Genomic DNA, 12,368 nt, shown 5'->3' on the forward strand with positions numbered 1-12,368 from the left:
CTACATCCTGACAGTTTTCTGAAAAAGCTATGTTTCTATGCCAGTCGTTCTTCGATTTTTCAAAAATAGCAGACCTACAAGCTCGCTGTCTGCTATTGTCAGATTTTTTTTACATTTGAAAACTTGAAATGAGACATTCTGCATAATGATAATTTTCTACTTTTGGTACTTTAAGTACATTTTGATACCAATACTTTTGTACTTTTTTTTTGTACTCAAGTACATTTAGAATTCCAGACTTTTACTATAGACCTTTACTGCAGTATTGATTATTGGCCCTCACATCTAGAGTTTGGGCCACTACGCGGCCCTCACACCTACGTCGTGACCAGTTTTAGTTTTAGTATTTGAGTATGTCTGTGTCTTGAGCCGAATGTCAAACTCCCCCCAAAAATGTACATCATACATTCTTCAACATACTGTCACAACAACTAAATACAGTTTTAATAACGGTCTACCAGGGGCAAGGCAATGGTTTTTGTTTAGTATATTTCAACTACAAGGCAATTCAATGTGCTTTACACAGAACACCAAGAAAAGGAAACACAATTATACAATGACATTAGGATGCATGTAACAAAATAAGTACAAAATTGCAACATATGCACATATTTGGATATGGGAGTCGGTGGCCAAAGCCGCCAATGGCAAAGTTCAAGCACCACTGATATGGCAACATAGGTTTTTCTGAAAATTGATTTAGAAGACATTTGTACTGTAGAATAGGCCTCCGGTCTTTATGGGTAAAAGATAGATTCCAGCGTCAGAGTGTTGAGAGGATGTCCACCATTACATGTCACTTCCTTTTATGCTTCTTGTTCCACTTGTCCAACTGCTGTCTGCGTTCCTTCAACAGCTGCCACACTGTGACACCAGCACCTGAGAAGACAGTGACGACAAGTAAAGGCCTATTCATAGTCTGGTTTTTCGGTGCTGAGGTGACCACCGCTCCGGTGGTGAGCTGACCACCGGAGCTGAAATAACGTTGAGCGGTGGTGAGTAAAAACAGAGAGAAGGGCTGGAGCGGTGGCGGTGGTTTGCTCTTCACCGCGGCTCGTGACGTCATGTTGTAGTTCGGTGGTCACCTAACCACCGAAAATCCAGACTATGTATGAGCCTTTAGTTAAACATCTCTGTATGTACTTGTGCTCGTGACAAAACGTTCCGTCATATAAGCTTTATTATTGATATCAAACCGGATCCGTGGTTTTGACAAAACGCCCGACGTTCGGAGGTCTTTTCTGATTGCCCGGTGATCCCGATTGGAACATTGACGCTTTCTAGAGCAAGGATGGCCTCATTTTAGCTCGCTAGCATTGACGCTAACTATTTAGCATCTAAAATGGATCACACTAAAACCAAGTAGATCCGGGTTGCCAGTTCAAGCGTTGGCATTTGCGTCCACCAGGTGGCAGTGATACGGTTAAGTGTATGCTTGTTTTCTCCCTCTCCACCTGATGGAGAGGTAATAAATCTAGGCTCTTTATAGAACAACAGTTCCCTCTTTGTCACGTGTTTCCAGTTCAAATTTGCTGCTGATCCAATCAAACAAAGCTAGAGAAAATACATGTAAAACTTAACCCTACACAAGGGGTTAAGTTAACCCATTCTAGACTGGATCTACAAGCTCATTGCGCGCCACCGAGTGGCGCACTACGAGCTTGTAGGTCTGCTATTTTTGAAAAATCGTGAAAATGTGGCACAAATCTTTGAATATATATTCTTTCAGAAGACGACTTTTTTTATTTCGACGTCAAGGCTAAATGGGTTAAGTGTGTGTGTGTGTGTGTGTGTGTGTGTGCGCGTGCGTGTCAGTGTGTGCATGTGTCAGTGTGCGTGTCTCACCAACGGCGAGGATGGGTAGGTACATCTTCAGCAGCATGTGCAGGTCGAAGCCAGGGGACTCGGGCTGCAGGGTCAGCTGGGTGTATGTGCTACTGTTGCTGGACGACTCCAGGTAGGGCAGCGCCTGGTACACCGTGATTCCTGGACGCCACGTCACACACAATGTCAGCACAGCAGTTAGGATGTGACAAAATGTCTACTGCTACGTATAGTCTCGCGTATAGCCAGACAACTATTCCACAATCTCCGAATGCTATATGGAGTCTGGAACTACACTACACCGGAATCCAAGTAAGGAAGCTAGCTGCCATTTTAAAATAGGCTATCTTTACATTTTTATTGTGTCGTTTCCTTTTCTGCTAAGCAACAAGCTATATCAGGGGTGGGCAACTGGCGGCCCCCACCTTCACTTAATGTGGCCCTCAGGTTAATGTCAGAATACTGATATAATATTGGTTTCAGCTGTTACTATTCCACAACATGCAAACATGACCCGCTGTTATTACTTCAGTCTAAATTAGTAGCTCATTGCTTCAACACAAGTATAATTAAAGGCATTTGAAATGACATAAAAATGTTAATTTTAGCACAAATTCAAGATTTCAATTCGAATATAGCAAAAATAGCCGATCTACAAGCTCAAAACGTGTCGCAGCGCGACGTGTTTTGAGCTTGTAGATCGGCTATTTTTCCTACGACAGTAATATATGGCCCTAGGGAGTGAGTGTGGAAATATAGTGGCCCTGATCTCCATCGTCAAAGTTGCCCAGCCCCGAGCTATATGCTTGTGTGTGTGTGTGTGTGTGTGTGTGTGTGGGGGGGGGGGGGGGGTCATCCCAAGGGTCATTTGCAGTGGTGGAAGGTAACTAAGAAGATTTGAAGAAGAAGTACTGTATTTAACCCATTTTGACCTGAGATCAGATTCTAAAAATGTCTTCTACATCCTGACAGTTTTATGAAAAAGCTATGTATGTCAGTCGTTCTTCGATTTTTCAAAAAAAGCAGACCTACAAGCTCGTAGCGCACCACTCGATGGCGCGTTACAATTGAATTACTTTTTTGGCCAAATTGTCAAATATTACGTGAGAAAGAGTGTGATAATAGCCCATCTACAAGCTTATATTTCCAATGTGTGGAACAGAGTCAAACTTCACTTGAAGAAAAATAGGGCTTCCAGGATGAACAACACAGCAAAACTAAACACAACACAGCTCTCACAGTATAATCCAAGTGCACTCTATCCAGTCATATCTATCTGCACTTCCAAAACAAACGCATTTTTCACTGAAACTTTGGATAACTTGGATAAACGACAGTTTTGTGCACAAATGCTGAGTGCGTAGGCTCGCTCCTACCTTAGTGCATGATCCTATTTATCCTAAGTGTGTTAAACAGTGACGTTTGAGTGAAAATGTGTGTTTTCTAGTTTAGCAGTAGTACATTTTTTAAACGTTTTTTTTTGTGGCTTTCACCTTTTATTTTATATATTTTATGGAGGGACAGACAGTAGGCTGACAGGAAATGGGGAGAGAGATGGGGGGAAGACATGCAGTAAAGGCCGTCGGGATCGGGAGTCGAACCCGCGGCACACTGCCAGACTGGGTGCCTGGACCACTGAGCCATGGCCCAGGCCAGTAGTAGTACATTTTGCCATTGTTTTGCTGCCGTTAAATCCTGTTCTAATCCTATATCATTTGATTCATCAGGCATTTCTCGTAGTTTTTGGATCATCCATTCGCCGTGAAGGAAGGAAGGCGAGAAAAACTAAAACATCTCCGTGAATCCCAAGGCTTCACAGGGTGAGTATTTGACAATGAAAAAGTAATGATGGGGTAAAAGTATTGCTTTAACCCATTTTGGGCGGGAACCCCTTTTGGTGTTTTAAACATGTTATAATTTAGCTATTGAAAAATAGGTCTGCTATTTTTGAAAAGTCGTGAGAATGTGGCGCAAATCTTTGAATATATATTTCAGAGCGAACATTTTTAACTAAAATATTCGCTTCTGGGGGGGTCCCTGGAACTACATATTTTGAGATGGGGGTCCGTGGCCCAATAGAGATAATTCTGAGGGTCCTTGACATGAAAAAGGTTGAGCACCACTGACATAGAAACATGGGTTTTTCAGAAAAAAAGTTAGGATTTAGAAGCCTTTTTTTAATCGACCTCAGTCCAAAATGGGTTAAATGAATATGCAGTCAATTAATTCCCTGCCTGGCGCATGCACGCGCAGTCTAACGGCGCATGCATTCGCAGTCTAACGGCGCATGCATTCGCAGTCTAACGGCGCATGCATTCGCAGTCTAACGGCGCATGCATTCGCAGTCTAACGGCGCATGCATGCGCAGTCTAACGGCACATGCATGCGCAGTCTAACGGCGCATGCATTCGCAGTCTAACGGCGCATGCATTCGCAGTCTAACGGCGCATGCATTCGCAGTCTAACGGCGCATGCATTCGCAGTCTAACGGCGCATGCATTCGCAGTCTAACGGCGCATGCATGCGCAGTCTAACGGCGCATGCATGCGCAGTCTAACGGCGCGTCATACCTTCTGTAATGACGGAGACGACGTAGAGAGGGATCCACAGAGTGTAGCGAGCCCACAGCAGGCCAAAGGAGGGCATTTTCATCACGCAGAGGAGTTGGTGAGGATACCTGAACACAGGGGGCAACACACTCCATACATTACATACTTTTACGATACTTTGGAAAGAAATATTATGAACTAAAATGCAGTGCTTCCCCTATGCATGCAACAGTGGCAGCCCACCACTGTTACTGGTGGTGGGGGCTTCATTTCGATCTCCCGACTGAATAATTGTGTCCTAATGTGTGATTTGTGCAACGGTGTCACCGGCGTCGTTTCCTAAGCGAACCCCCTCTTTGCAGCCATTGGTTGCCGTTTCTTGGTTGGACAAAAATCCTCTCTCCATCCACTACTACCGTTTCTTCGTATTGATATTCTGTGGTATTCAATTCTTATTCTAAACTTGGTGTCAGTCAAAAGGAACGTCTCAGGTGCAGGCTAGTGACTGATTGGGCATGACCAAAACAATTCAGGATGGTAAAAGACTCTTTTACCATAACTTGTTTTGGTCACGTGTCTTTTAAAAAGAGTCATCATAGTAAAGTGACATACACGATTGTCATACGCAGTTGAAATACATCAGAAAGATGACTACTCTTAATATGTCTTTTACCATCCCGACTTGTTTTGGTCACGTGAGAAAATGTCTACAGCTGTACTGCATTCCATGTGATGGCGTTGATTGTTTTTGTGGGTTGCGTATAAAGATTGGCGTTCCAGCGTGTTCACTTTAGTGTGAAGAAGAGCCCTGTGTGCTCCAAACGTCACGCAGATCATTCTGGTACGATAAAAGAATCATCTGACGCATACTCGCATTGCAGCGCTCGGTGTAAAAGCATCTGTCGCTTTGGAGCGCTCGGTGTGCGGAGCGTTTCATTTTGTTCTTTCCTGTTCGTTGCTCAGCAAACTTAAGGGTTGGGGATGTGCATGTTGTTGCTCTCTTTTCATATTGCTTTCATTGGCTCGTTTAACCCATTTTGACCTGAGATCAGATTCTAAAAATGTCTTCTACATCCTGACAGTTTTCTGAAAAAGCTATGTTTCTATGTCAGTCGTTCTTCGATTTTTCAAAAAATAGCAGACCTACAAGCTCGTAGCGCGCCACTCGGTGGCGCGCTATGAGCTTGTAGATCTGCTATTTTTCAATAGCTAAAGCATAACATAATGCTAACACCAAAAGGGGTTCCCGACTTCCTGCCCAGAATGGATTAAGCCTATCTACTAAAATAGCCTGTCTACAAGCTCTCAAGCACTACAGAGCTTGTAGATCGGCTATTTTCACTGTGCAACATGCTGACTTCTATGGAATTCAAATGACTGAAATCTGTCGTGGCGACTGTAATCCATGTCGGGCCATTGATGGTCCACTGTCCATTTAGAAAAACACTGACTTCAGCTTTATGTTCACATCACTAAATGTTGACCAATGGACAGAATTGATTTTCCCTCGCTCATTTTCTCTGAAACCACGACGCTGTCCGTGGTTTTGACCAAACATCCGATGTTCGGATCCTATGCGTGAATTTTCACCGCATCGTGATCGCCATGTTACAGTTTCTGGCGAAAGATAAACATTGTGAGCTAATGCTCACTATTAGCCGTTTCTTCCTCTCTCAGTCTGCAAGGCCGGGAGACCAGACGTAAAATGAGTAGTAATCCAGTCATTTCCAAGCTCCTACCTCCAATGACCACTAGGCGGCAGTCAAAGTGGATCGTGGACCACAGCAGTAAGGAGTTGGGTACACACCTCAACAGGTCGAGGATGTTCCACAGCATGAACTGGACACACACAATTGGACTGCTCTGTAGGTCTTCTAGGCCGATGATCACCAGGAACAGCAACAGGTTCCTCTCCACCACCTGCGTGGTGGAAAAGACAACACCGTATTCATTAACCCATTTTGGGCGGGAACCCCTTTGTGTTTTAAACATTATATTTTAGCTATTGAAAAATAGCAGATCTACAAGCTCGTAGCGCGGCACCGAGTGCCGCGCTACGAGCTTGTAGGTCTGCTATTTTTGAAAAATCGTGAAAATGTGCCTCAAATCTTTGAATATATATTCTTTCAGAGTTTCAGTTTTAAACTCAAATCTTTGCTTCTGGGGGGGGGGGGGGGGGGTGTCCCTGGAACAACATATTTTCGGCATATTACATATAATTTTTGGGATCCTTGACATGAAATATTGAGAACCACTGAGAAAAAATTTCATTTAAAAAAAAAAAAATAAATAAATTTCGACATCAGGCCTAAATGGGTTAAGTAAAAACATTTAGTGCTTTTTCCACCACTGCTGTATCACACTTGGACCAGGCTTTAAAGACTGTCTCTTAAGGAGGACAGGGTATAGACCATACACACTTGGACCAGGCTTTAAAGACTGTCTCTTAAGGAGGACAGGGTATAGACCATACACACTTGGACCAGGCTTTAAAGACTGTCTCTTAAGGAGGACAGGGTATAGACCATACACACTTGGACCAGGCTTTAAAGACTGTCTCTTAAGGAGGACAGGGTATAGACCATACACACTTGGACCAGGCTTTAAAGACTGTCTCTTAAGGAGGACAGGGTATAGACCATACACACTTGGACCAGGCTTTAAAGACTGTCTCTTAAGGAGGACAGGGTATAGACCATACACACTTGGACCAGGCTTTAAAGACTGTCTCTTAAGGAGGACAGGGTATAGACCATACACACTTGGACCAGGCTTTAAAGACTGTCTCTTAAGGAGGACAGGGTATAGACCATACACACTTGGACCAGGCTTTAAAGACTGTCTCTTAAGGAGGACAGGGTATAGACCATACACACTTGGACCAGGCTTTAAAGACTGTCTCTTAAGGAGGACAGGGTATAGACCATACACACTTGGACCAGGCTTTAAAGACTGTCTCTTAAGGAGGACAGGGTATAGACCATACACACTTGGACCAGGCTTTAAAGACTGTCTCTTAAGGAGGACAGGGTATAGACCATACACACTTGGACCAGGCTTTAAAGACTGTCTCTTAAGGAGGACAGGGTATAGACCATACACACTTGGACCAGGCTCTTAAGGAGGACAGGGTTTTACACAGATCAATACACACTTGGACCAGGCGAGGTATGAGCCTGCTCTGCTCGATCTCGTCAGCGATGTGGAACAGCTCCAGCACGGACAGCATCTGGCAGAGAGTCATCACCACCCCGACGGCATAGAAGGTGTCTGCCAACGCGCCTGCAAAACAACGACAACAACATGAATGAACCAGGAACACGGCCTGCGTGCCCGAAACGCGTTTGTTTCTCTAGACTGCTCGTGATGAAATAAAGAAACTCAAACTTTATTAAGAGAGTCGCGAATACAAGCGGCCAAAATGAGTTTTCTTTCGACGGGTGGCTGGCATCTCCCTTAGAGATAGGGTGAGAAGTTCAGTCACACGAGAGAGACTCTGAGTAGAACCGCTGCTCCTTCGCCTGGAAAGGAGCCAGCTGAGGTGGTTCGGGCATCTGGTTAGGATGCCTCTCGGGCGCCTCCCTAGGGAGGTCCTCGTCGCACGTCCCACTGGGAGGAGACCCCGGGGCAGACCAAGGTGCAGTTGGAGGAAACACATCGACTCACTGGCCTTGGAATGTCTCGGAATCCCCCAGGAGGAAGTCACTAATGTTGCTCTGGAGAGGGAAGTCTGGAGCACTCTGGTGGAGCTGTTGCCCCCGCGACCCGACTACGGATAAGCGGTTGAAGATGGATGGATATTCCCCTTTTTCCATTGATCTACAAGAATCTGCACCCATCAGCTACAGAGACTCAACTTGACTCCCTGAGTAGAGAGCGCCTTCACCTATGACGGTTTTGTTGTTCTGAACCAGGAACACTACATGTCTGTAAAGCTCTCAATAGTCTCGCACCTAACTACCTCCATGACTACCTGCATAGTCCCAAACCTTCCTACCTCCATTGACTGCCTGCCTAGATATGTCCCTGACTGCCTGTCTAGATATGTCCCAAACCTTCCTACCTCTATGACTGCCTGTCTAGATATGTCCCAAACCTTCCTACCTCTGACTGCCTGCCTAGATATGTCCCTGACTGCCTGTCTAGATATGTCCCAGACCTTCCTACCTCTGACTGCCTGCCTAGATATGTCCCTGACTGCCTGTCTAGATATGTCCCAAACCTTCCTACCTCCATTGACTGCCTGCCTAGATATGTCCCTGACTGCCTGTCTAGATATGTCCCAAACCTTCCTACCTCTATGACTGCCTGTCTAGATATGTCCCAAACCTTCCTACCTCTATGACTGCCTGTCTAGATACAGATTCCCCCGAAATACCAGTAAGTGTGTCCCAAGGAAGAATGTCTCACCTCGACCAAAGGAGAGGATCCTGGCGGTCATGTTTGCCAGCAGCCATGTGTGTCCACAGAACTGGAACAGGTTGTATGTGAACGAGTACGCACACCCGATGCTGAGCCTGTAGTGTGGAGACAAACAAACAATGCGTGGATTAAAGCTAAATGAAATGTCACCGCTGGAAAAAAATGCCAAAATGTGCCATTTGTGAAACGGTGCGAAAGGCCCCACCCACACTAGCACCGTTTTGCTAAACAATCAACACAATAGAGGGTAATAAGGGTATGTGCATGCATAAAGTGATAGGACTTTTCTGTTTGGATGTATGGACCGTCAACGCCAGAAAGTAATTTTTTTTGCCACTAACAGTTAGGCGTTCTTCATAACTTCCGGGTATGATGATGTCACGCGCATACCCTCTACAGGTATATGTAAAATGATGATGTTTTAGTAATATTGTTTCTGCTGTTCTACATACTGCTGTGTGTGTGTGTGTGTGTGTGTGTGTGTGTGTGTGTGTGTGTGTGTGTGTGTGTGTGTGTGTGTGTGTGTGTGTGTGTGTGTGTGTGTGTGTGTGTGTGTGTGTGTGTGTGTGTGTGTGTGTGTGTGTGTGTGTGTGTGTGTGTGTGTGTGTGTGTGTGTGTGTGTGTGTGTGTGGCTGGTAAAAAAATGTCATTTTGGGCTCGTTTCCTTTCTTTATATGTTGATTTCCTGTTTTTTATAGAAGTGTATATTTGTACGTCGTTCTGATGAATTGAAAAAGGTGGACCCTGTTGTAAATAAGTGTAATGCTTAATCATGGATGGTCCACAGAGTAACCGTTTTTGTATTGACTTGTGCTTTCGTCTGAAATGTACCCATTCTTCATACTGTGAAATAAAAACATTCAATGAATCAAATGCTCTAAATCGTAAAAAATAATAACCGAAAATAGCCTGTCTACAAGCTCTCAATGCATGACGCATTGAGAGCTTGTAGATCGGCTATTCTCGCTGCACTACATGCTTCCTTAGGATACATGCTGGCGTCTATGGAATCCAAATGACTGCAATCAGTCGTGGCGACTGACGACTTTAAACCATGCATACACAGTTAGGCATGTAACGATATATCATGAATCGAAAATCGATAAAAACTGGTAACAATTTACATCACGATAAAATCGCAATTTGAATCATGGTGCAAACAGAGGGCGCGTAAAAAAGAGAAGAAAATACAGGATCTTTGTAATATAATTGATTTTTTTTTTTTAAGTAATTTGCTACTGTATTGAAAAGAGTATAAGAGAAGAACATTAAAAGAGAAAGGAAATACTGGATATGTCTAAGAGAAATAATGATAAGATAAATGATAAGATAGTTCATTATTATTAATATACTAGTCCATACCAAATCCCTACCCCTCTATCTCTCTCATCATGCATGATTCACATCACAATCACATTACCCTCCAACTAATTAATTGGAACACCACGCCCTGACCTATGGCCAAACATTCCTTGTGCATCGGGAAATGTTGCAACCCGTAATGTTTTGCTGTGGTCACTGCACGGTCACAAGTAAAGCCCGCAGCGCTCAGAACATGTACGAATGCAAATTATAAAGGTGCTTATCCGCTTGCCCTACATGTTAAGAAGACGAGCGGCGTGTTTGCGCAATGTATTAGTCCATAGTTGTCTATAAAGAAGTGCTTTAATCTAGACTGTGGTCGAACGCAATTTCCCCCCTTGTTTACTTCCCGTTTACATTGAGCGTAATTCCGGCTTTCACCGGATGCACTAACGCCCATTGAGAACTGGATCCCGACAGAATATCGGTCACAGACGGGATTTAAACACTTCTATATTGAGAACTACGGACTAATACATTATACAAGCACCCCGTAGGCCTCTCTGACGTTTGGGGCAACAGGGTAAGCATCTTATATTTTTGCAGTTTGTACATGTTCGGAGCTAAAGGACTCCGCTGGTGTCCCCGCAGTGACCACAGGGGCGAGAGCGCTAACATCTCTCGTAGATATGAACATGTCAAAATCGATCAAATTCATCTACGAGACGAGTCTTTATTTTCCCGACATGTCATGAAGTTTTGAACTCATTGTTGTTGTAAACAACTTATTAGCTTAAGCTATCATCGAGGTACTAAACAGTACACATATTTTCCAAGACTTACCTACTCATTTTTGTTATTATTATTTCAGAGCGAAATCACCACAAAAAGCTGCAAAAAAACGTTGTTTTTCGTTCCTTCCTTTAATCACAGCATCGTGTTAACTTCTAGAAAGAAGAAGTCCTGCTCCAGCTCCACATCATCTGACTGAGCGAAACAAGTAAATGTTTGACTTATAGTTTGTGAGCAGTGAACGATGCATCACACACACAGCAAACGGACAGTTAGCGGGTCGGCTGAGCTGGCCTGGGCGCTTTTACCAAGGTGTTGGGCGATTTGAACGCTAGTGCTACCGTGGCATGACCGTGTCATTACCTGATGAGTGATAAGAGAAGTTTATGTTGTTTTTCAGACAGCTATTAGGCTTGTTGTGCTGCTGCTAAGTAATAACACGACGTTCACTTCATTCATCATTGCACTTATCCATCTCATAGATCCATCTGCGTACTAACGTTATCACCAGTGTTGGCAGATTTTGAGAGAGAAACAAGCAACCAATCTACGCTATTTTCAAAGAAATCCTTGTATGGTGAAAGAGGGGTGGACGGGTGTGGAGTGGTCCCTGGTAGTGGTAAAGTCTGCAGATTATTTGGTGGTCATTGGCTTGAAAACGTTTGAGAAAACTGGTTTAAACAACATTATGAAGCCCAAATAAACAACCATAGAAACAAGCAAAGCCCCAGAAAATGAAGCCCAATATCGCTTATAATAAGCGGACATGGCAACAGTGGTTTTCGTAGCAGTTTAGCCCAATCCCATAGCCTGTGGGTATACCGTAACCATGACAACAGCCTTTTGAACCACCAGCTCAGAGTATATTCCAGGTATATTCTAAGCACCAGCTGCACCCACCTATGGCACCCACCAGCGAACTGTGGCAACAGATCCCATAGGCCGAACTGCCGAACAGCTTCGTTATTGACCATAGACTGTAATTGTTGACACAAAAATGCTAAAACCAGGTCCATTGTTTAGGTATGATGCAGAAGACTAACGTTCTCCTTGATTTATGATGCAGATGACTAACGTTCTCCTTGATTTAGGTAACCGTTGAGTTAATACTAATAATCTCACTTCTCAGAGAAAACATGTTAATTCAATTTCCATCAGAAAAATATGAAAACGCTGACGTTGTCTGTTTTAGCACGTAGAAGCTGGGTGGGCGTGTCTCAACTTGACCGTGACGTAGCCCTGATCTCGCTGTGAGGCGTTGCCATGGTTTTTACCTATGGAAAGCAGTTTAACGTGACGTGTCTTGTTGATGGAGTTCGATGTTACCATGGTTTCCACTTAGTTTTTGTTGATTATGATTCACTTAAAAAGGCAAGTGGCAGAATACCATAACTCATTATGAAATCAGCAGCTGTATGTTAAGAGGTTTACACTAGCACCTTAACCTACTAAAAGTGAACAGAATGATCAAATCAAAAT

General features: G+C 43.9%; 1 protein-coding gene across 2 annotated transcripts; it reads right to left on the bottom strand.

Annotated features, from left to right (window-relative positions):
• Positions 1–472: 472 nt before the first annotated feature.
• On the bottom strand, positions 473–11,588 carry LOC306931155 (very-long-chain (3R)-3-hydroxyacyl-CoA dehydratase 4-like). 2 transcript variants are annotated; one of them, XM_079512366.1, is made up of 7 exons: positions 11,253–11,588; positions 8,784–8,890; positions 7,528–7,655; positions 6,181–6,293; positions 4,395–4,501; positions 1,846–1,986; positions 473–879 (listed from the first exon to the last, which is right to left on the bottom strand). In XM_079512366.1, the coding sequence occupies exons 2-7, from the start codon at positions 8,812–8,814 to the stop codon at positions 797–799; spliced, it is 603 nt and encodes a 200-aa protein (XP_079368492.1). In that variant the 5' UTR covers positions 8,815–8,890; positions 11,253–11,588; the 3' UTR covers positions 473–796. The 2 variants fall into 2 exon arrangements, with proteins under 2 accessions (XP_079368492.1, XP_079368491.1); XM_079512365.1 differs by having other exon boundaries at positions 10,941–11,588.
• Positions 11,589–12,368: the final 780 nt, after the last annotated feature.

This window comes from Electrona antarctica (genome assembly GCF_951216825.1).
Source record: "Electrona antarctica genome assembly, chromosome: 10".
Classification (NCBI taxonomy): Eukaryota; Metazoa; Chordata; class Actinopteri; order Myctophiformes; family Myctophidae; genus Electrona; species Electrona antarctica.

What these genes read in the sequence shown, in the direction of transcription:
- LOC306931155 (XM_079512365.1), bottom strand. An exon ending in GATCCTCTCCTTTGGTCGAG is followed by an intron (nt 7,656 to 8,783) that starts GTGAGACATTCT and finishes GTTGTTTTGCAG; the next exon opens with GCGCGTTGGCAGACACCTTC. An exon ending in CCTACCCATCCTCGCCGTTG is followed by an intron (nt 880 to 1,845) that starts GTGAGACACGCA and finishes CTGTCTTCTCAG; the next exon opens with GTGCTGGTGTCACAGTGTGG.